At 47.7% G+C, this 25,200-nt stretch overlaps 1 protein-coding gene across 3 annotated transcripts in view; it reads right to left on the reverse strand.

Annotated features, from left to right (window-relative positions):
- The window catches only part of CARMIL1 (capping protein regulator and myosin 1 linker 1), a 303,770-nt gene extending 279,022 nt beyond the window's left edge, over positions 1-24,748 (reverse strand). For all 3 annotated transcript variants that reach the window (XM_040644903.1, XM_040644902.1, XM_040644900.1), the window contains exons 1-2: positions 24,562-24,748; positions 19,767-19,864 (exon numbers count right to left, since the gene is read on the reverse strand). In XM_040644903.1, coding sequence (XP_040500837.1) covers positions 19,767-19,864; positions 24,562-24,601 — 138 coding nt within the window. In that variant the 5' untranslated portion in view covers positions 24,602-24,748. The remainder of the gene's footprint in view (positions 1-19,766; positions 19,865-24,561) is intronic.
- Positions 24,749-25,200: the final 452 nt, after the last annotated feature.

Consider the following 25,200-nt stretch of genomic DNA (forward strand, 5'->3'; position numbering starts at 1 on the left):
GACACCCGCAAAGAACTGAAAACAGAGACCAGTACGTCGATGTTCACAGCACAACAGCGAAAACGTGGAAACTACCCAAGTGTCCGTCGAGGGATGGATGCATACGCACGATGTGGTCCACCCATGCAGAACAGTACTCAGCCATAAGAAGGAATAGAGTCCAGTATAGTATACAGTATGGATGAACCTTGAAAACATTACGAAGCCAGCACTAAAGGAAAAAGACTGTACGGTTCTATTTCTAGGAGGAACCTCCAACAGGCGAGTTTGTGGAGACAGAGAGTAGAATGGTGGTTTCCAGGGACAGAGGGAAGAGAGGAATGGGGAGTTATTGCTTAACGTGTACAGAATTTCTTTTGGGGGTGATGAAAAAGCTTAGAAATGGACAGTGGTGGACTGTGAATATACTTCACACTGAATCGTACACTTAAAATGGTTAAAACGGTGTCTTAGGTTATGTGTATTTGAGCATAATTTTTTTTAAGTTCAAAAAATAATTCAATGGCCTGGGCAAAGAGCAGCTCAATGAACACGATGGCATCAGGGATAGAGACAGGCACGGGCCCCACTCTCCTGACAGTCTTGCAACAGACAGTCCTGGGTCCGTAACCTACACAATGGCTGCGTATTCACAAAGGATGACAATGACCTCCATGTTCCCATAAGAGAAACATTGTATTGCATTATTCTGGGCACTATCAGCTGAGCAACAGGGACCACCTACAAAAAGCAACTTTGGAATAAAAAGATATCCACAGCTTCCATTGGATGCAACTCACTACATAAAATTTAAAAGTCCAAAGCTGAGCATAAGAGCAACAGTTCTTACAGGGGCAGCCACGTCAGAGAAGCAAGAGTCCAGGGCTCAACAGCTTGCCACTTGTTTTAACGACTCAACAAAACTGAAGTCACTGAAGACAAATGAGACTACTTCACCTCAGGCTGGGAGGGAGGACCTAGTGAATTATCTTACCTTTTGAAATGCAAAGAAATGAGGGTCTTGCAAGGAAGAAACCTGTATTACTAATTGGACTAGCTGGGCCCTTGGCTTCTAAAACACTAACAGCCCTGCTTCCCACCGGCTCTCACAACACTCCGGAAGGAGCCTCTGCCGTCCCCACACCATCAGCGAAGAAAGCAGAGCTGGGCGGTGAGCACTAACCCTCAGGGGTCTCCTGATCCCCAATCTTCCAAAACAAAAATGGCTCTTTGAAGACCCCTGCATCTTTCCCCATATAGACAGACAGACGATGCCCATTGTTTTTTCGCCACGAGCACAGCTGGCAGAGAATTCTGCTCAGGGTAAGATTCAAAAGTGTCAAAACAAGTCAAAATCTAACCCTGCGAAACATGTTTAAAAAAGCTTCTCACGTCTCTACTGGAACTCAAAGCAGCAAACCCAGCAGAAGCCAAAGGGCCAGACCTCCCGGTTTGCTTTCAACCTCACCAAAGCGATAAAGTACCTTCAATGCAAAACCACAGAGCCAGTCCACCCTGTCCGCGTGGGACTCAATGGTTCTCAGCAATCGCTCTGTCCTGGCTAAGTCTGTAACAGTACCACTGACATTTAATACGCTCCACCATACAGTCCTTGACACATAAGCAGTGAACACTCTGAATCCTGGGATCTTAGATCAAAGGAGGCAGTTTCATACTTGGATGTCCTCTAGGGCATTCCGGTCAAGGGGGTTGAGCAATCTGTCCCTGAACTTGTCCAGCTCCGAGGAACTCACACCCCTCCTCCACCCCATACACAGATAAGCACGTTCAAGTACTGAGCGGCTCAGGCCATTGGGGAGATGTTTCTGAGTCTCAAGACCATCCTCGGTCCCCGGTAGTTTTTATCCACTGCCCCCAGTTCAGCACCACAAATACTAAATCACATCGTCTCTTCTGTGGCAGCCCCTCCCACCCATGAGGGCTGCTCAGCACTGGGGGGGAGGCAGTCTCGTAACAGAAGGTGCACACAATCAGGGAGACTCTGTATTGAAGGAACCTTCCCTCGCCCCATTTCTCAATACTCTTCTTAAAGCAGTGTTCTGACATTACCCTGAACATTCCTGAGCAGCAGACCCAACGTCTTCTCCAACCAAAGCCAACAGAGGAGATCCCTGGGAAAAGGGCTTCTTCCTTGACTTTACCCCAGTCAGTTCCCAGGTAACCGCCTTCTTCCCCAAAGCGCGGCTCCTGACGCAGATGTACACAGTAACCGGTAAAAAAAATCTGAATCATCTCCCTAAAAGTAGGACGGATCAATGTGTCATTTCTCGACCCACTTTTCCTCCAATTGGCTAATCTGCAAAGTGTCAGAAGCAGATACAACAACAGGTAAAAGGGACGTGTAAATTCTAATATACGGTTCCTTGCATCAAAGAAAACAAAACTGAAATGAGCTGGCAGCTTTTCTCTGAGTTACTCAGAACACTGGTGTCCGAGGAGATGGGACTTGGTGCTTTATGAAATGTGCAATGTGTATTAAGTCAGAATGCTAAAGGTTCCAAGAACAGAGACTTGGAGAAACCTGTTCGAGTTGGGAAATGTGGAGTCCAAGTTCTCGGGCATGAGCCACTTTGCTCCCAGCACATCTATTCCTACCTCAGGAGCAAGACCTGGTCCCCGACTTGGGAACAGAGACATAGAGCTACACAAGGTTTCTTCCGGTTTATGCGCTAAAAGGGGTTGCTGGCAGAACCAATAGGAAATGAGATGCTTTCCTGGTATTCCCAACAACTGTGGGTGAAATTGTAGGTGACAGCTTTATTTGTTTAAAAGTAAGAAAACAGGGGCACCTGGGTGGCTCAGTCGGTTAAGCGTCGGCCTTCAGCTCTAGTCATGATCCCAGGGTCCTGGGATGGAGTCTCAGCAGGGAGCCCGCTTCTCCCTCTACCCCGCCCCCCTGTTCGTGAGCTCTGTCAAATAAATAAATAAAATCTTAAAAAATAAATAAAAATCAGAAAATAAAATCACACATTATAATTTTATCACACAAAAGAAATGAAGTATCATCTCTGAAAGCCTAAGAAATCTTTTCATTGAACCGGCAGGAACAACTCTCACGATGGGAAGAGAGACGATCTTTCCGGGGAAGAGAAGAGCCAGCAGCCAGTTGAAAGCTGAAAGGACATGCGGTCTCCCTCCCGTGTAAACGATGAAACCACGCCTCCACAAACAGCAAAGAACTCACTCTCTGAACTGATGTGCAGAAGGGGAAATAAGAAAAGCCCACCATGTGCACAAGGACTCATTCCTGAGGCTCCACCTGATGCTCTTGAAAGCATCCCGTGAGCCCCGGGTCAGGAACCAGTGCGACGGGCAGCCGGGCTCAAACCAACCACCGGGGAGCACCCACTGGCTTTCTCGCCTGCACTCATCACTGACCGCAGCACAGAGCCCAGCGCAAGTGTTCACAGCCGCGCTCCCCTGCCTTGTCGCTCCACTGTGATTGGTCCCCGCATCCTGCAGGACGCTAAATTAAAGATGGGTGATGCCACATAAGGCTGCTGAGAAAGGGACTCTGAGAAAACCAGCTTGGGCTTGAGACCTGTACTCCAGGCCTGGCTCGTTTATTAGGCAAATATGCCTGAACACCACAAAAAGCTCACTATGGGGTGGGCGTGCTTGACACAAAGATACAATAAGGAAATAGTCCTGGGCTCTCAGACAGCGTACAATCTCCTCGAGGATATGAGTTTAGCAAGAGAACCCTGATTAGGCTTCGTTGGGCCCCAAATCCTTTATTTCTTTTATTTACTTGACAGAGAGCACAAGCAGGGGGTACCGCAGAGGGAGAAGCAGGCTCCCCACTGAGCAGGGAGCCCGATGCAGGACCGGATCCCAGGACCCTGAGATCATGACCTGAGCCGAAGGCAGCCGCTTCACCAACTGAGCCACCCAGGCGCCCCAGGCTCCAACTCTTCTAAACTGGGCTTGAAAACAAGCACTGGCCTACATTTCCCATAATCCGTGACCCCAGTGGAGTCAGCGAACCATCTGAGCAACCAGTAAAACATTCCGCATCTCCGCTCATTCCTCCCCTGGAGAGATTTGTGTGAAAGGATCAGTGACTATGCTGCATGAAGGTACTTGTGTTCTGTTCCAGGTTTTACTGGAAAAGAGAGGGAGGGGGAGATACGGGAAGAATAAGAGAGGGTCCAACCAACCCAACAAGGCCTGTGCCACTAATTCAAACTAAAAAGAAATTTCTTTAGCTCCACTGAATTTTTAGAAAATGATTCACAAGCTGATTTCAACACTTGACTGCTTGTACTTCCAGTGATTTCTTTCTTTTTTTTTTTTTTTTTTTTTTAAGGCTCTGACTCTCCCTCAAAAGAGATAGCAACAGGAAATGTTAACAGAAAATATTACTCAAGTCAAAGCAATTGATCCCTGGAACAAATTAACGATGAGTTGTCCTCTTTGGTCGGATTTAAGGAAGTGAAGCGGGGTCTAAGGTTTTCTGAAACACGCCCTGTGCGGCTTTCTTAGGGGAAAGTCAGCATGACACGCGGTATTCTTTCCTGCAGTGTTGACTTCAGCTCCATATGAAGATCTCGTGCTGAGAGGGTGTTTAAGCAACCAGCCGGGGGCTACCCAGAGCATCTCTGCTCTGCGGAAGCCGAAGGCCGTGAACCTGCCTGCAGAGCCTACCTGTCTCCTAATACACGTTATCTATTCGTCAGTTCTTACAGGTGACAAAGAATAGACACGGAGGATGTCTCGGTTCGTGATGGGCTCAGATGAGGCTATTTGGAGAAGACAGGAATCTCATCAGCAGCTGCCCCGCTGGGCCTCGTAGAAAACTAAAAACCACTGTTCCTGGATATGCTCATTTCAAGCGTTCACACAACTGCAGGCTCACTCGTTCCCAAGCAGCCACCCAGGCAGGGCCCTGTCACCCTCGTCCCGCTGTGCTCTTCCTGCCGCACACAACTGGCTCATTAACAGCATCTCTATGCTCCGTGGCTCCGGCCTCTACAGGGCCTTTTACCGCCTTGTGCCTTCGGCTTTCGTCTCCCTTCTCCGTCTTTGTCTCTCCCCCTCCCACCCCTCCTCTCTCCCCCAACAAGAAGACTCTGTCCAATACAGATCAGCCCTCTTGGGCTGCTGGATGACTCACAGACGCTTGCCTTGGGGGTCAGGCACAATCACCCCTCGTTGGGTTGGGGCTGGGGCTTCCTATTCCCGGCACAGGGATGCCGAGCGAAGGAGAACCCCAAAAGGAAGCTGTAGACAGGGCAGGCTCTCAGGGGCAGCAGACACCTAGCACAACCTGCCTAGTAAACGTCATTTTCCTAAGCAGATTTTCAAGTCCTGCAGATGACAGGTTACAATGATTTCTCAATTAGACTTATTCCACAGGTCTCTAATTGGGGCTTAAGATCTAATCCAGAGTTTCTCGAGTTTCATATGCATCACAGTCATCTGAAAGGCTTGTGAAAACAGACGGCTGGGCCCCACTCCCGGAGTCTGGGGTTCAGCAGCTCTGGGCAGGACCGTAAGGAGTTTGCTTTTTTTTTTTTTTTAACTTGAGACAGAGCACAGAGAGAGAGGAAGAGAAAGAAGCAGACTCCCTGCTGAGCAGGGAACCCAACACAGGACTCGATTCCCAAGACCCTGAGATCATGACCTGAGTTGGATGCTTAACCAACTGAGCCACCCAGGTGCCCCAGGTGACGCTACTGTGCAGGTCTCAGAACCACACACTGAAAACCACCAGTGGAACCTATTAGGTGCCTTAAGACAAACCTCTATTTGGTACAATCTGTTCTTTTGTTTTATACAGATTTAACTACCTAAATACTTCAAAAGTAAGTATTTTAAAATGCACATGGGTTTTTAGGTCAATTAACCATAATTGTACGACAGAACTGTTCATTTCCAGACTTAGATAGAACTCTATAAACAAATATGACAAGGTACTGCTCTCTGACATTTTGGGACCCACTGAGCTAAACCAGGGGTTCTCAACCCCGGGGGCAACTCTGTCATCCAGAGAACATGTGATGATGTCTGAAGACATTTCTAATTGTCGTAACCAGAAGGAAGGGGTGGTGCTGCCAGCGTCTAGTGAGTAGAGGCCAGGAATGCTCCCGAACGTCCTATTACACACAGGCAGCCCTCACGGCAAAGAACTGTTTGGTCTGAAATGTCAAGAGCACTAAGGCTGATTAACCCTGATCTACACGTGTTGAGAAGGTAGGAATCCGCACGGCCTGGAGGTTAAGAATCCCGCATGCCCAGGGGTGCTCCAATGTGGGAAAGCAGAGCCACACAAGCCTGTGAACTCAAATGACACCCCAGGACAAAGAGCAATCGTGACTGAAATGCAGGAAGAAGCAACTGGAGTTTGGCACCAAGAAACAGGCAGCAGGGGGGCACCTGGGTGGCACAGCGGTTAAGCACCTGCCTTCGGCTCAGGGTGTGATCCCGGCGTTATGGGATCGAGCCCCACATCAAGCTCTTCAGCTATGAGCCTGCTTCTTCCTCTCCCACTCCCCCTGCTTGTGTTCCCTCTCTCGCTGGCTGTCTCTATCTCTGTCGAATAAATAAATAAAATCTTTAAAAAAAAAAAAAAAGAAAAAAGAAACAGGCAGCAGGGACCCAAAGGGGCCAACAAACCCCTATGGGGATGAACGAGAGCCAACTACTGATTTTCCTGGGGTTTGGGTTTTCGGTTTTTTTGTTTTTGTTTTTTTTTTTGAAATCTGAGTAACTTGGAAGTGAAAGAGGGGCTTGAGCGTACTTCTGAACACACCTGAATTTGCAGCAAAAAGGAGGTGAGAAGAGATGCCCACTGAAACTGCACCATACCGCCTTCAGAGACACAGTCCTCAACTCTGTACTCATTAAGCCCTTTCTTAAAGAAAGATTTCCCAAAAACAATGCACCTTCCTTGAGAGCAGCAGAGTGAAAAAATCCTAAACCCACTTCTATCGACAAACTAATACCAGCTTAACGGAGCTCGGAGCAGAGAAAACATCCACACAAGCATCTTGCCCAGGACCAGGAGAAGAGCAAAGGAGACATGCTTCTCTTAGAATATTTATAGAACGTACACCAGAGCCATCTCTGACTGCGGACGCACAATCAGATTCTCACAATCGGAGCGTTCAGCCCCATCGCTGCACCGCCCCTCCCAGCAGCAACAGCCCCAAGCCCACTGATGACTTCCCGGAGGCCCGACGCCGTTTAAAATACTTTGTATGTAATCTCTCACTTACTCTCCAAACCAAATCCATGAAGCAGGTTCTGTCATTACGCTCATTTTGTAGACGATAAAAGTGAGGCAGAAGAGAGGGATCATTGGCCTAAAGTCAGAACATAACACAAAGCCATTTCAGAATTCAAACCCAGGCAGACTAATCGAGTAACACACACAAAGCCGCTACCAGAATGAAAAGCGTAAAAAGTCTGTGAAAACATTAAAAAAAAAAAAAAAAGCCATCCCTGGATTTAAGGCTAACGACGCCACAAGCATCACTCTCCAGGACATTACAAGGTGGAGCCCACGGCACGTCTGGGGGCTCAGTCGCTTAAGCATCTGCGTTCGGCTCAGGTCCTGGGATCGAATCCCACAAAGGCCTCCCTGCTCAGCAGGGAGTCTGCTTCTCCCTCTCCATCTGCCCCTCCCCTTGCTTGTGCTCCCGCCCTCTCTCTAATAAATAAAAAAGTAAAAATCAAATAAAAGTGGTGCCCTGCTCTGATGGATAGAGAAACTGGCTCTTCCTGGGGGAACGTGGAGCCAGAGGAACCGAGTGTGAAGGCTTCCTGCACGCACACGCCACGGACAACCCGCAGATGTCAGATATGAAGACTGATGTCACTTTCGTCTAATGGCCTCTCCTCTGCTCCAGCTGCTTTGTTCACAAGCCACGCTGGACAGGAAAGGCTGGCCCAACCTCTCATGTCCAGGCCTTGTGGAAAAACGAGGGGGACCGAAGACCACCCACCCAAGTCGCGTCCCAGGAGAGAGGGCCGTGGGCTACTGAGACTTGGAAAGTTTCTTCTGGAGAGGCCAAGAGCTGAAAAGGAGACAGCTCTCAGAGCTCACAGTTCATTCAGATGCTGAGTTTTGAGGGCACAGAAGCTCTGAGAAGGAGCAAGACGCCCAAGAGACCTAAGTGGACAAGTCTACACCAGCAAGCCACATCTTTGCAGTCCTTCGGTGCAGGCAAGTTTCAAAGGTCATCTGTCGGGAGGCAGTGAGCAGAGCTGCACAGAAAGTCTCCCCAAACCGCAACCTTTTCACTATCCCGAGGACTCAGGCAAAGAAGAGAAACCGGCCCCCTGTGATTTAAAAGAAAAGTTGCAGGCGGCCCCAGGTGCTCCAGTGAACCGTCCGGGATTGCTCAGGCAAACCAGCACAGGCAGGGCCTTCTCTCCAGGTCGGGGTTCCTTTCTCTTCCTATGAGGGAAGAGGACATCTTTCTTGGGTTGCTAGTGACAATCAACGTAGGACAGATGGGGTCAGGAAACCAAAAATGCCCACTGGGAACTTACCAACCGGCCCGGATGCCCACTGGCCCCACTTCCAGCTCACATTCCGTGAGGCTACTGCTCGGCCGTCGAGGGTCAGGGAAGTCAGGCCTCACTCGGCGCGGAGACGGCCTTTGGAGCTTGTGACATCTCTGTAACTGCCCCCCATCTAGGCCTCGTCTTCCCTGGTCTATTCCACAAAGGGACTAAGAATGTAGCCCAGAGGAAGGAAGGAGTCTCATGGGCTTGCTCTCTGAGGAATAATAAGGGGGTCCTCAGGGACCTCATCACCCCGCAAGCCAAATGGGCCACACCGACAGCTCTGGAAGGAGAGAGACGCAGGCTGAACTGCTGGCGGCTCAGTGAAGAGGAAGGGGCTCTCCGAGAAGCTGCTCATGGAGGGGTGCTCCCAGGTCCTTGCCTGGACATGCTCCCCAACCCCCGGGGCGGGAGGGTAGGCTGGGGGGGCGGGGACAGGTGGGAACAGAAGGACCAGGTACCGGCCACAGGACTGAAGAGATTGAGCGTTAGCTACACGCACATGAAGTCAACTGACTTCACAACCGTCTGGAAGGAAAAGTAGTGTCTCCTTTCGTGATGACACTAAACTCTCCTCTAAGAGGCAGGACTAGCTGTCCATGCTCACGAGCTCGGGAGTCTCCTCAGCTACGCTTGGTCTGTAAAAATGGCCTGGGCCTCATCACTGGCAAATCTGCTCAATGATCATTTATAAAAGAGCATTCAAGGACCCAAGGGAAGAAAGTCCCAAGACAGGGGCAAAGATCAAAGATCGAAATCCTACGATACAGTCTCACACTGGTTAGGGTGCAGCTCAGGGGAAGAGGATGCTGATTCACTCATTCCGGGACAGGGACAGTCCAGAGCCGTGACTCTTGCTGACAAGCACGCTCACCACAGCGAGCAGAGCACACAGAATTGTCAAATCACGCTATGTTGTACACCGCGCTAACATAACAGTGCGCGTCATCTACGCTGCAATAAAAATTTTTTAAAAAGCTAAGTTGTGGTCCATATATACAATGGAATATTACTCAGCTATCAAAAAGAACGATTTCTCAACATTTGCTGCAACATGGACGGCACTGGAGGAGATAATGCTAAGCGAAATAAGTCAAGCAGAGAAAGACAATTATCATATGGTTTCTCTCATCTATGGAACATAAGAACTAGGAAGATCAGCAGGAGAAGAAAGGGATAAAGAAAGGGGGGGTAATCAGAAGGGGGAATGAAGCATGAGAGACTGTGGACTCTGAGAAACAAACTGAGGGCTTCAGAGGGGAGGGGGTGGGGGAATGGGATAGACCGGTGATGGGTAGTAAGGAGGGCACGTGTTGCATGGTGCACTGGGTGTTATACGCAACTAACGAATCATCGAACTTTACATCAAAAACCAGGGATGTACTGTATGGTGACTAATATAATAAAAAGATATTTTTTAAAAAAGCTAAAAAAAATTTAAAAATTAAAAAAAGGGGGTCTATGACCGGAAACCCATTTGCAGTCGCCAGAAGACACAAGAACCACAGGACTCTAAGCCTGCCAATCCACCACAGGAGAAAAGACCACATGTCCACAGCCACACCGGAAAGGGCCTTAGTTGCCACAAAAAAAAAAAAAAAAGAAAAGTTTGCCTTGGAGCAAGGGTCCAAGGAGTGCCGGCCTAAGAAATACAAGAACTTGAACAAAGAGAATGAGCCAGTCTGCGAAATAGATTTTTTTTTAAGACAATAAAATTGATGCGGTAGGGGAATTATTCTCCATTGAGACTTCCTGAATAACAATCAGGTGAAAAATGTATCCTTTAGAAAGCCTGTCAGGCAGCAATTCCACTTCCAGGAATTCATCCAGGAGAAATAAATATGAGCATGTACTCATTTATAAGGCAAAATACTGGAAGCAACCTAAATATCTCACAATAAGTGCTAAAGGACAGCAATTAATGAAGCGCCATGCAGGAATCCAAAACAGATACATATTATTCAATATATTCGCTATACACATACAATATTAATACATATACAATACATACACATTAGTGACGTGGAAAGCGCTGACCTTAAATACTATACTTTTAAGGTAGAGTACGAAATAGTATTCATAATTCCATTTTACAAACGCCATACATGTATATGTACATATGTGTAGAAAAATAAAAAAATACTGATATTTTTTCCAATGGTCCCTTCTGGATTGATCGCCTAGGTGCTATTTCAGTTTTGCTTTCCTATGTAACTTTTTAGTAATGCGAATAGTACAGATACATTCAAAATTTTAAAAAAACAAGAAGAAAATGTTTTCAGCGCCCAAGCAATGTGTAGCTGGTAGTCTTCACTGGACAGACCACAATACATTGATGTTTCCTACAGGGTCTAGAGGGACAATTCTGTGATAACACATATCACATCCCCCTTCGAGAGATGCAATCCATAGGAGCCGTTCAAGGTTCTGAGAAATTCTGTTTAATTCAGTTTCACCGTGTTTAGCAAATACTTTTGATCCCAAAACATCTAAAATTTAAAAGGCTCATTGACAAAGTAGGATGATTCGGAAGCAAGGTGATAAGAACAGTGAAAACTCTGAAAGCAACATCCTCCTCCAGTAAGACTTCAAGGAGTGAGCGTATTCAGCCTGAGGACGGAGAGACCAAAGGAAAAGGGTGCACCTACCATAGCTAAGAGACCGAGACACCTGCAGGCCAAGGTTCACCAAGGCACAATGTCTTCAAAACAGAAAAACTATCTCTCAAAACACATATAAGGAAAAGGAGTGGGTGAAAGTGAACAGACTGTTTTATTTACACACACACATACCCCAACCCAAGCATCCTTCTTTTCCCACCTGTACCTCTCTTTTCTCAAAGAGCTGGGGGAAGTGATCTATTTAGAGAGAGAGAAAAATAGGGCACAGTAACAAAGATTTAGACAATATACCCTATATACCCCAAACCAAATTCTTATACTCTATTAAAAGAGAACAAGCATTTTAGAAAGGGGAGAATGATGGAGGTGGGGAGGCAGAATCTCCTACGCTTCATCAGATTTTATAAAGTTGCATTTTTCAATCTACTTTAACAATAGATATAAACAGTGTTTCCAATGAAACGAAACGGTGTTACAGCAACCCTTCACTAAAGTCTTTGTTTTCTCCATAACTCTGAAAAAAGAGTTCTCCCTATTCGTTCCATGTTTTGTGTAGATCTCCTGGCTCGTGCATTTCCACCATGCCCCTTTCACACCGCTCACACACACCCCTGCCTCCCCCGCCTCCCCAGGGTGGACCTAAATTCCCTGCTCCCCGAGTAGCTAAATCCCAGAGGATGGAAAAGAGTATCTTTTTAAGAACAATGAAAAGTTACACCAAGGCTGATATATGATGGAGGGCTCGAGCCCAAGGTCATTGGACTCTCCTATCCTAACTACAGCAGAAACAGGGGCAGTTGCAGATGACAGAGTAGGACGGAAATGCAGCTCGGGTAACAGGTGCATGTCGGCCAGAGCTCCCTTCTGGAAACATATGCCCACAGCCAGAGCCCGCCTCCAGCACCCTACCCAGAGATGAGCGGGAGCCGGCTGCAGCCTTGAGTCGGGGTAAAGTCTGAAGCACTTCAATATGGATTTATGTCTAATTTCCCAGGACTTTTGCCAGGCCCCTTGGCAATAAGGTGTGCTCTCTGATACCCCCCTCCTGAAGATCGTGCCAGTGCTGTTGCTGTTTTCTAAAGCTCAATTTTCTCGAGGCAGGTAACTTCACCCAGGTGCTCTGAAAATTACCTAAGCACTGAATTGTAAGTGATCCTTAAAAGGTGAGACTCCTAAAGGTACCACAAAGGGGACTGTTCGAATTACCCAAGAACTGGCACACAAGAGCCTCCTGCACAGGCAGGTGAGCCCGAGGCCTGGGACAATGATCTTCCAAACGTTCTGCAGAGGCCACCACCGTCTCCAGACATCTGATGTGAACTTCATCCCCCCATCTACCGTAACTACTGGAAGAAAACACACACGCGTGATCCGACGTGTTGCACCAAGTTTAACGTATCAGAGGTAAGCTGTGCCGTCAGCATTAACCACGTTCATACCGAACTCAGAATAAAGCTGCTCCTGCCGTCTCGACTTGGAAAGCATCCTGAGACTGCAGTACCAGCTATTTTAAAAGCTGTGATATTTGCACCACTTAACTGGTGAATAGGGAGTCTCTCTATACTGTGCAGCCAAAACAAAATCCAATCTCCCCCTTCTATTTCTAATTTATGTTCATCAAAACAGCCTCGCTGAGATCGCTGATTGGGTTTATACTATTTTGGATGCAACTATAAATGTGCAAAACAGACTCCTAAAATAGCTTACTGTATGGGCTCCCTGGAAAATTAACGTGTTTTTAAAAGGTAATATTGGTTAAAAAAAAAAAAAAAAAAGTCTGGACACTACTGGCCAAGGCAGACGTCTCCTGAAAGTAGCTGCAAAACACCAGTTCCAGAGCGGATATTTGTCTGCGAATGGACCGTTCCACGGGCCATACCGCCGGACCAGGTTAGGCCTGAGGGAAAGCAGGAAAATGTTAAACAGACCGGCCACGGGAAATGAACGTGGCCTTGTCTCAAAGCACAATGCTTTCCATATCCGAGAATATCTGAGATTTAAAACCATTCACAACTAAGTGGGCCAGATACCTGCAAAACGTTTAGGAGAGAGAGAGTCTCCCTTTGAATGTATTTGTAAAATAAACAGGTGGTAGTAGACTTTATATTTTGAGTTAATGGAAGACAGCACTGCCACCAAAATAGTTTAGGGATACACGTCCCCTGAAATAACATCCTTACACCTTTTAACATTTTCAATATTAACTGACAGTTATTCCAACCAAACTTAATTAAGATGTTCAAAAGTTATAAATACATGTCAAATTGAAAAAAAAATACACTAAAGAGATTCTGGGGTAACTTTTCAAAAGGAAATAAATGAACAATGGATGATCTGTTTCCAAGAGAAAGGTGAGGCCATTTCTCCTGCCTCCTCAGTGTAGCAAGAGAGGCAGTCCTGCTTTCCTTTCCTGCTTCTGGCCCATTTGATGAAGGGTGTGGAAGAACGAGGGGTTGGCAAAGATGATATAACTCGAATTCCAAAATGGGACAGAAAAAAAAAAACGAAGCTGAGACCAGAGATGAACCTTCCACGTGCTTCAGAGCTACCACCTGGGAGACAGGAGACCACATTCCCTTCCCAGAGGCCAGCAACACCAGAAGCAGGGGTGGGAGCAGGTCGCCAGGGACCCAGTTTCCTCCTGACAATGTTTTTCTTTCAACCATTATCAGGAAGGAAGGAAGGAAGGAAGGAAGGAAGGAAGGAAGGAAGGAAGGGAAAGAAAGCAAAGAAAGAAAGAGAAAGGAGAAATGTCCAGGCAACACCAAACACCGTCAAAGACTTGGAGAGACTGCACTCCTCACACGCTGCTGGTAGGACTGACTACCCAGTGATACAGCCACTCTGGAAAACAGTTGACAGCTTCTTCTGAAATTAAACAGGCGATTCCAATACAAACCTGCAATTGCACTCCTTGGCATTTCTCAGGGTGAAGTGAAGACTCCTGTTCACACACAAGTCTGTAACTTTGTATCCATCTCAAGTTTTATTCCTAATACCCCCAAATAACCCCAAAACAGGAAACCACCCACAGGTCCATCAACAGGTGAGTGGACATCCAGACCACGAAACAGTCCCCGGCGGGGGTGGGGGGAACACAACGGCTACACACAACAACAGGGAAGAATGTCTAGGGAATTATCTCAGGTAGAAAAAAAAAAATCCCCAATAGGCATATATATTGTGTGATTACATTTATATAACATTCTTTTTTAAGATTTTATTTATTTATTTGACAGAGAGAGAGACAGCCAGCGAGAGAGGGAACACAAGCAGGGGGAGTGGGAGAGGAAGAAGCAGGCTCCCAGCAGAGCAGGGAGCCCGACGCGGGGCTCGATCCCAGGACCCTGGGATCATGATCTGAGCCAAAGGCAGACGCTTAACGACTGAGGCACCCAGGTGCCCCTACATAACATTTTTGAAGTAACAAAATTTTAAAAATGAAGAACACATTAGCAACTCCCAGGGGTCAGAGAAGTGGGTACATGGGTGTGGCCCAGAGAGGCAGGAGACGGAATCCTTGTGGTGGTGGAAATGTTCAGCATTGTAGAGCATCAACAGCAATATCCTGAACATGATATTACACTCTGATTTTGCAAGACAGCAGAAACTGGGTAAAGGGTACCAAGGATCTTTCTGTATAACTTCTCACAGCTGCATATAAATCTATAATGATCCAAAACTGATAGGTTGAATTTAAAAAATACAAAAATTAAAATATTTTTGAAAGTCCAGGTACTGGGGCACCTGGGTGGCTCAGCTGGTTAAGCATCTGCCTTCAGTTCAGGGCATGATCTCAGGGTCCTGAGATCGAGTCCCGCATCTGGCTCCCTGCTCAGCGGGGAGTCTGCATCTCCATCTCCATCTGCCCCTCCCCCAGCTTGTGCTATCTCATTCTCTCTCTCAAATAAATAAATAAAATCTTTAAATAAATAAATAAAAATAAAAAGCCAGGTACCAGAAAAATTGGGTAAAGATTCAACTAGCAAATGAGAAAATGGAATGAGAGTCTAAGACAGACAGAATCACTTCCTGATGATACACCCCACAGACAAGAGAGAAGGTATTATAGCAACAGATGACATGTCCCAGTGTGTGGCCTTCAGCAGACCTGCCTGCAGCTTAGATAAAAAGTACAGGGCCCGTGGACCACCCCTAGGAGAGCCACCCTAAGAACCGACAGCCTGTTCCAGCCTCTTCTGTCTCCCCTTTAACTGTCCCCAGAGGCCCCAGCTCAGCTCCGCTCCACCCTGGTTTCCTAACCTAGAGTCATTAGGGTCTCTGGCCAAATAAAATCGAGAACAACAGCATACTCCAGCTCATTCTTAGGAATCAACAACGCCCATCGATGTATTACTGGCTCTGAAAAGCCACAAAGTAAAGACACTCATTTATCTTTAACACCCTGATTGCCAAATGTATGTGACCACAGATCCCCCTCATCCCACACATTCTAGCACTTCTGATTCCATGTGACCAGTGCCCTACCTGCAGAATTTCAGATCTGGTCAGTTGCCCTCTCTCCTGCTGGAAAGGAGACATAAGCTATAAATACTCTTCTTGGCCTTATGGGGAACTGAACCCCTCAATAAAGGCAGGAGATACCCGGGCATCAGGAGGGGCATTTTCAGTGCCACTGAGAAAACAAGGCAGGCTCTCTCAGTTCCTCTTGCTTTATCCTTTGTTGGCTGTTCATCACGTGCTGGGCCTTCACCAAGCAGTATTAAAACCTATCCTAGTTAATTTTCAAAGCAGCCATGTACAAACAGATACTGTTGCACACCTGTTTCACTAGAGAAAGGAACTGAGACTTAACAATGTTATAAAGCGGCTGGGCTGCACTGTGACTCAGGTGTGACTCCAGGGCCCAAGTCCTTAACCACTGAGCCCTATGGCCTCCCTGGAGAGGGGAGGATAAAGTTCACATAAAGGTTATTAGAAACAGGTGGTGAGAAGAGACCTCTTTAACCAGCCCCAGTTTCACCTGATATCCCGATGGCAAGGAAAGGCATCACCTCTATGCCTGGCCACTCTCCACTATGCACCTGCTGCAGCCCTACTGCTGCGGATGCTTCTCTCACATGTAAACCCCGTCTGGCTTCCAGGTTTACTCTGTTTCCTTTGTCTATGACCCTTGGTAACTCCTACTCAGCCCCCAGTGGCAGCTCAGGGCTTCCTTCCTTCTAGAGCTCTTCCCTGATGCACCAGCCTGAGTCCATGGTCCCTCATATGTGCTGTAATGACAGCCCCTGTCATCGTGCTCATAGCACAACTCGAAGCACAGCCCCCTGACATGTTTACCTCCCCAGCCAGACTGCGAGCTCTGAATACATGACGTCTTGTACATGTAATAGGCATGGCACACAGGACGTGCTCTATCAGTCTGGAAATTATGCATAAATCCATCAGTCAACCAAATAAACACAAGGATTCCTGATCCTTCTAAGGTCCAAATCTCCTGACCACTGGGTGAAAGTGAACAATAAGCCAAAGGACGTTTTCTTTTTATTTTGAAAACAATGGTGAAGCAGGGGCGCCTGGGTGGCTCAGTTGGCTCAGCATCTGCCTTCAGCTCAGATCATGATCCCAGGGTCCTGGGATCGAGCCCCATGTCGGGCTCCCTGCTCAGCGGGGAGTCTGCTTCTTTCTCTCCCTCTGCCTCTCCCCCCACTCGTGCTTGCGCACTCTTTCTCTCTCTCTCAAATAAGTGAATAAAATCTTAAAAAAAAAAATAATGGTGAAACAGATAGGCTCTGAGTGAGGCAGATCTGGGTTCAAATCCCAGCTCTGTCGCTAACTAGCTAAATGACCTGAAGCAACTTACTTGGCCTCTCCGAATCTAACCGGAGATATAAACAGTGCGACCTCAAGGATCTGCTGCGGGATTGAATAAGGTAATGTATGACTCAGTGTTGCACAAAGAGCCTAGCACTTGGGCAATGTTCAATAAATATTAGCTATTACGACCATGAGAAGAAGCAAGATGAAGATACACCCTCAACGGAAGATAAGCTACAAATTAAAGTCTCCAACTGTAAAAAAAAAAAAAAAAAAAAAAGGGAACTAAGTGACCTATAACACACATACTCCCAACCTCATAAGGAAGGAAGGACGCTAAGAGCAGGCACTGTGGGAAAAGAAACAAAACTCAAACAAGATATATGGAAGGTATTAAGCCAACTCATTTATTACCAATGTTAGTGGACTGACAGCCAAAGAAACTCAGAAATGAACATCATAAAGAGATTCCCCCAGTGCTTTCATTTAAGTAATTGAATTTCTCTCAATCCAGAAACACCAAAATCAACAACGTGAAGGTCAGTTTGTCATTGACTATCTTGCTCCGACCTGAATATTTCTATTAAGATTGTCAGACTCTGAGTATTTCCATTAATAATTCCTGTCCATGCACGTAAGGAACAGCCAAAACAAGTTTATGCCAAATTATCAGAAACTACTTAGGTTCCAGATCTGGGGAAATAAATACTTATATTCAAAGACAGGTATAGTTCGGTTACAACCTTAACTCCAGCTTATGTTGAGATGTGGGGGTTGAGGGCGGTGGGGGTGTATGTGGGGGAGGTCCTTAACTTTAAGTACTAATCATAACTATTTGTGAATGGTGCTAATTCCGTTCTACTGGATACTTATGTTTGTCTTTGTACTTTTCACTTTGTAAATCTTACTCATGGCACAGGCTCCTTCCTCGTACAATGAGCAGTATCCACACCAAATAATAGCCCACATGAGGCCAAGCTGGTAGAAAAACCACTTGACTAGGACAGCTCACTTAGATAAAGGTGGATCCATTTACATCTTCACTTTAAATGTATAAGGCAACAAACAGCAGAAACAAAATGTCTTCTCTCTCCACTACCACCTCCCCAAAATATCACTACCCTATACCATTAAGTAACATACACTCTAAGGAAATTTACTCTTGATTAAAACAAAATAAATCAGAATGACGGCACCCATCGTTTCTACTCTTGGTAACCCTAACAATGCAGGTGACACAAACACACTTTGTCGCAGGGCCAGAGCCCCCTCCATCAAGTTTTCCCACTTCAATCTCTCTGCCATCCTGACTTGCACACATGGACCAGAGAGAAAGAGAAGTCATCCATCAACAGCATAATCCTTACATCTACGGGGGAAGGCAGCCAGATATTCTGAAAGATTCTCCAGACAGATGTTATCAGAAAAACACTTGAGGGGCGCCTGGGTGGCACAGCTGTTAAGCGTCTGCCTTCGGCTCAGGGCGTGATCCCGGCGTTAGGGGATCGAGCCCCACATCAGGCTCTTCTGCTGTGAGCCTGCTTCTTCCTCTCCCACTCCCCCTGCTTGTGTTCCCTCTCTCGCTGGCTGTCTCTATCTCTGTCAAATAAATAAAATCTTTAAAAAAAAAAAGAAAGAAAAACACTTGAGATTGTGGCAAATTCAACTGAAGAAACAGAATATGAAAAATATTCTCTTTCAATGACAGGTGCTTGGAATTTGTTTCAAAATACTCCAAGAGGGGGGAAAAGAAAGCTGTGGGGAGACCAACAATATTGGTGAAACACGAAAAACTGTTGAAGCTGGATGAACATACACAGGGTTCAATATGCTAATCTCTACTTTGGCATATGTTTGAAAATTGCCAATGATAAAAGATAAATAGAATATTCTCTCCAACAAAAACATAAACAACACATATTCCCCTAAGGCTAAATCTAGGTTTGCCACAGTCTCAACCTAGGAGCCAATATAATACCACAAAGGGCTCCTCACCTCTCTAGAGCTATAGTCCAGGTTCCGACAATGCCCTCCTGCACTCTGTACCCAGCACGGTGCAACCCCTGGGCCCCCAGGAGCTCCACCACACGCTGGGGGGGCCCAAGTCCAATCTCAGCACTAGCAGATACTGCCTGCACCAGGCATTTCCCTTCAACACACCAAACGTCCCCGTGAAATGACAGGTGTCTTCTGCCCCTGGAGATGAACTCCGATACAACATCTGAGAACATTTAGTTACATAGTTAGATCAACATGAGATGAGTTTTTAAACTCCTCCCTAAGTCCTCACAAATGAAGTCATACAATCAGCCACAACAAAGATAAACTATATATAAGCTCCATTTCACATTAAATTGAATAATTTGAAAACAGGCTGTAGGAGATGACCTCAGTGTGGGTGACTGGGACAATTTTAAGAAATAACCTCAATCTCGGGGCGCCTGGGTGGCACAGCGGTTAAGCGTCTGCCTTCGGCTCAGGGCGTGATCCCGGTGTTCTGGGATCGAGCCCCACAACAGGCTTCTCCACTGAGAGCCTGCTTCTTCCTCTCCCACCCCTCCCCCCGCTTGTGTTCCCTCTCTCACTGGCTGTCTCTATCTCTGTCAGATAAATAAATAAAATCTTTAAAAAAAAAAAAAAGAAAGAAAGAACCTCAATCTCGAAAATGTAAATATCCTACCGTTACCTTTCAACGGGCAGACATTCCAATTAATCCAGGACAAAATGGCCCTCAGAACTTTCCAGCAAAATATGAAACATAGCACTTGAGTTGCATGGAAATTAAGCAATCAAAACAATGAAGAGGAAAAACACTTTCTCTTCCAAACGTTTTAAGAAAACGAGAATACTTACCAGCACTTTGTTTTCAACTTTGTCTCCCTTAAGTTCCAACTTTACTTTCTTCTTCACTGCAATTTTTATCTTTCTGCCAATAACATCCTTTATGCTTTCTGAAAGAAGGGAAGAGTTTCATTATATTCTTTTATTAATAAGAAAAAAGCACTGGAGAGGGGAGAACATTTGAAGGAGTATTTTTGGTTGTTTTTATTATTGTGGTTTTTCTTTTTTTTTTTTAGCTTGTTTTAACAAGCCTGATAGTAATCAGTCACATAGCTAATGAACACCTACTATGTGCGTTGTACTGTGCGCTCAGATGCGGAGGCCAATATTAGAGCATGTGACATAATACCAGTTCACGCAAAGCACGACATAATCTCGCTGGGCAAACAGACACACACACAGGAAAAACACGAGCAATGTCAGGAAGGATCATGGAGGCCTGTGTTGCATGCAGACCGTAAGCACAATAGGAATTCATAAACTTCTTTGGCTAGTTACCTCTGGTCCCCAACAGCCTCTGTGTTCATCACAGTGGCATAGAAATACTACCATTTTCTGGGAGTGCCTGACATCAGAGTTGGGAAATATGGCAAAGAACCAGAACCAGACTGGACAATTCAGCCAGGGAAGGGTGATCCTGGCCATCTGTCCTTCCGAAGGCATCACAGCACGACACCCCAAAGAGTGGGCAAAGGCAACAAGAAAGGAAGAATCAAGAGAGAAGGAGAGACTTCAAAATCTAGATGGTGGCAGGAACGACTCCAGGGAAAGCTCCAAATGGAATAGGTCTCAAATCAAACTCATTCCCCTCCCCACTCCTCTGGCCACTAACAAAGCTACAAATTTGAAAGCCAGTCACCTACTCTCCTAGAACTACGTCCTAAACAGCTCCCGACTCCCCTGGGCTTGACCCTGCGTCCAAGGCCTCAGAATCTCTCCTCAAGACAAGTCCATGATGTCCCACCTATCAGCTCTCTGTCCCCTCCCGGACCAAAGGGACCCTCTGAAAACAACAGGTCTGATCACATCACTCTTGCTCTACGAGCTGCTCTCATTTTTGGATAAACCCCAACCCTGCAGCAGGCCACTCAAGGTCTTCCACATTTTTTTCAGTTTAACTTCTCAGCACACACACTTAACAATCCAGGCATCCCTATCATCTCCGTCTGGCACACCCCCAGCATTCTGTGTGTACTATTCTCTTTCCTGGGACGCCCCTTCCCTAGTCACCTCCTGGTTACGTCCTACCTCAAAATACAGCAACCTTGGCTGCCTGGGTGGCTCAGTCAGTTAAATGTCTGCCTTCAGCTCGGGTTGTGATCTTGGGGTCCTGGGATGGAGCGCCACGTCAGGCTCCCTGCTCAGCAGACAGCCTGCTTTCCCTCTCCCTCTGCCTGCCACTCCCCCTGCTTGTGCTCTCTCTCTCTCTCTCTCTCTCCCACTCCTGCTCTGTCAAATAAATAAATAAAATCTTAAATATATATATATATATATGCCATATATATATGCTATATATATATATATGTGGCAACCTCCTCTACACTCCCAAAGATCTGTATTCTATATTATAATCATCTTGGCTTATTCATATATTCAACAAATATATGGACACAGGAGGAGCTCTCGTATGCCAAGTGTTCGACTAGCTGCTGGGACACCGACAGCCCCTGCCTTTTGCAGGTGCTTACAATCTAGAGAAGGCAGATAAATGCCTCCAGACAAATCCACACTCACTACACCATGAGATCACGGACAAGGAGATTCCTGAAGGTTTCGGGAAGGAGGGGACCCAGAGCAGAATCTTAAAGGAGCAGGACACAGACCACTGGTCCAAAGTACAGTGTATAATACAACCCAATGAGGTGCAGAAAAAAAATAGAATTTTTGCTTCTATTTGCGATGTACTCCAGTTTGTTTTAAATTATACTTACTAAATGAAGTACGTACGTAGTTTAATTAGTAAATATGTTATGAAGAGGTAATCAAATATTCTTACTAGAAACCCACCACAAAAGTTTAGAGCTGCTGAAGTTAGATAAGAGTGAAGAAGGAGAAGGAAGAGCGTTGCCCACATGGAGAAGAGAATGGAAACAAGAGAAAGGGCAGCTTGTGGGGGGGACCAGCCACCAGGTGGGATGTTTGGGGAAGTAAGGGGGCAAGTGGGGGACCTCACTGCGCTGGGAGATCTCTATGCAGCTCCTATTTTATCAGGGCTCAAAACAGATAAAGGCTACTCCTCTCTCCCAGAAAAAAGGCATGTGGGAAAGCAACATATGAAACAGACTTAAGAGGGGTGCCCGGGGGGCGCAGTCAGCTGACCAACCCGACTCGGTTTTGGCTCGGGTGGGGTCGTGATCTCGGGTGGCAGGATCAGCCCCATGTCAGGCTCCACGCTGGGTGTGGAGTCTGCTTGGGATTTTCTCTCCCTCTCCCCCTCGTGCTCTTTCTCTCTCTCTAGAATAAACAAATAAATCTTTGGGAAAAAAAGAAAAAAGAGAAATAGACTTAAGACCATACACACGTGGAAAGGGACTGGAAAGTTATACACCAAAAGGTTAAAAGTAGCTATCTCAGATAGGTAATACAGCTGACAGTCTTCTCATTCTTAGCGTTTAAATTTTGTTATGAAAAGCCTGTATTTCTTTCATTATCAGAGAGATACACACTGCATTTTTTTTTTACCCTTCTGAGGGATTAGTTTAAGGGAAGACACTGAGGTTTTCACATGGTTGCCATTTTGAATTGATCTGAGTGTAACTTTGTGAACACTTGAAATTAGAGAAAAGCAGGTGCAGGAATTTCCCCTGTCCCAGACTAATTAGACCAGTCAAAGGCCCAGAAAAATCATACCGGGCATGTCACAAAAGCATGTGTCACTTGGTTGAAGGATATGTGAGCTGGGCAAGAGTCGATAAACACACAAATTTCATGTCTAGATAAGGATTAAATCAACTTTTCAAACATACCAAAGGATTTATTTTGAGAACCATTCACATAAACCAGGTATCTTCATCCTTCCCTTCTCTCTTGAGTCTGATAACTACCTAAACTTTAATTACCAGGCTCACGGACAACTAACTTGAAAATCTGCCCCCTCTTTAGCTATCCTTATCCCCTGGTCAAGAAGGCCAGCCCTCCCCCTAAATTTTCTCAGGACCTCCCCGGGCATCCGCAGGGACTCTGGGCATTCCCTTCCTCTTCCGGGTAGGCTGGGTAGGCTGCTGGGAAGATCCCAGCCTCCCAGAACCGGACGGGCCACTGGCTCCCGCAAAGGCAGCTGATGCTTTATCTCAGGAGCCAGCTCCACAGGGTTGGGGAGAGAGAAGAGGCCAGAGTGGGGGAAGGGGGCGCTAACTTCCTATCCTAAATTTGGGTAAAAGTTAGGATTGGGTTTTTTGGGTGTTCTTTTTTTTTTAATTTAACAAAACCTGAAGGTTTCATACAAACCTAGCAACAGCTTCTTCACATCAAGTGTCCCCTGCTGAGTGAGGTCACTAATGATGGAAGACACACAGACTCCTCCAAAGTATTGTGGCTAAGAGGAGAAACCGAGGGGCAAATTTCTCCTGTGCAGACGAACGGGCAGGGAGAATCTCCTCTTGCTGTCAGCCCCGACTAAACAGCATCTTTCTGTGCAGTGTGCCAAGGATGGTACAGTAAGGAATACAGGTCCCTAGGGCTCAAAACGCGCGCACACACACCTTGTTAAAATCAACGTGCTATACATACACACGCTTAAACGCTGGGTTTTCAGAACACTCATCCCCACCTCATTTTAGTTCTGCCATGTTAACCCTCCACATAATTAAGTTAAATCCCAGCATATAAAATCCAGCCCAACCCCCCGACACACACCAAAAAAAAAAAAAAAAAAAACCCAAAAAGCAAAAAAACCTCAAGGGACTCAAACAACGGGTCACCCTGCATAGGGTGCTGCGCACTGGTTCTCGGACATTCGGGATGCGGGGAATCGGTAGGTTAACTATTATTAAAATAAGCCTGTAGCATTAACCCTCAGTTTCCCTGCCCGAGCGTGCGTCACTCCTGTAACCCTTTCGCTCCCGGCTGGCTGGGCAAAGCCACGCCTCGCCTGGCTCAAGGGACTCAAACAACGGGTCACCCTGCATAGGGTGCTGCGCACTGGTTCTCGGACATTCGGGATGCGGGGAATCGGTAGGTTAACTATTATTAAAATAAGCCTGTAGCATTAACCCTCAGTTTCCCTGCCCGAGCGTGCGTCACTCCTGTAACCCTTTCGCTCCCGGCTGGCTGGGCAAAGCCACGCCTCGCCTGGCTCCGTCCGCGCTCCAGACTAGCGCCCCCTCCCCGGAGTCTGCGTATGGGAGGAGCACCTCGCGGGGGTAGGAGGAGGGAGGCGGGCAGGTGCCTGAGACTACCCACTGTGCGCTCGCCAATCCCCCTCCCCCCCGGCCTTGCACTGGCCTTTCCCGGACTTCCCCGAGTTTGGGGCAGTGGACTGGTCGCTGTAAAGGGTGCTCCTCGCTTCCAGAACTCCCAAGCCCGAGGCAGCCCGCCCCCCTCTTCCGCCCACCACGACCCCCCCGGTCGCGGCTGGGGAAGCGCCCCGGGCTCCAGAGCCCCCGCTGCCCCCCACGGCCGCCCTCCCCGGACTGGGCTTTCCAGGCGGCGAGACGCGAGCAAAGTTCCCGGCGCCCCGCCCAGCACGGCTGCGACCTGAGGGGCGCCGCGACTTCGCGGGACCTGCGGGAAGGCGGAGGAGGGCAGGGGGGCGGCGGGGAGGGGTGCGCAGGGGCAGACGGCGAGCCAGCGGCAGCGCCACTCTTACCTGTCAGCTCCCGGGGAACCTCGGAGCTCTCCTCGGTCATGGTGGCCCTCCAGGCGCGGGGGCAGTGCCGGTCCAACTCTGATTTACGACCCCCCGCCCTCCCCCGAGCCCCTCAATTTTGAGAGGCAGATGCAGCTTGCGCACGGGAGTAGGCGAGAAAGCGAGGGCGGAGATACAATTTCGCCGCGCCCCCCGCCCCTCCAAAAAAAAAAAAAAAAAGAGTCCCAAATACGAGGTGGGTCTGCGGCGGCCGCTGCTACATGTCGCCTCCCCGCAGTTCCCGGCGGCGGAACGCAGACCCGGGGATTCCGAGCGGGCGCGCGCGGCGGCTCCCGGCTCCCGGCGGCGCTGCTCCGGCCGCGGCCAGCTCCCGCCCAGCCCCGCGCCGCGCCGCACCTACGGCCCTAGGTGAAGGCGGAAGGCGTGCGGAGAGGGCGGGGAGAGCGGCGCGGGCGGCGGGGCTAGGGTTTCCTCGAGCTCCTGCCGGGCTGAGGTGGGGCGGGGGCAGCTCCGGCCCTCCTCCTCCTTCCCCTCCTCCTGCTCCTGCTCCTCCGGCGTCTCCTCCTCCGCCTCCGCCCGCTCCCCTCCTCACCTCGCGAGAGCCGGCCTCCGCTCGGGTCCCAGGCCGGCCTCCCGCGC

Source organism: Ursus maritimus, unplaced genomic scaffold (genome assembly GCF_017311325.1).
Source record: "Ursus maritimus isolate PB19 unplaced genomic scaffold, ASM1731132v1 scaffold_30, whole genome shotgun sequence".
Taxonomy (NCBI): Eukaryota; Metazoa; Chordata; class Mammalia; order Carnivora; family Ursidae; genus Ursus; species Ursus maritimus.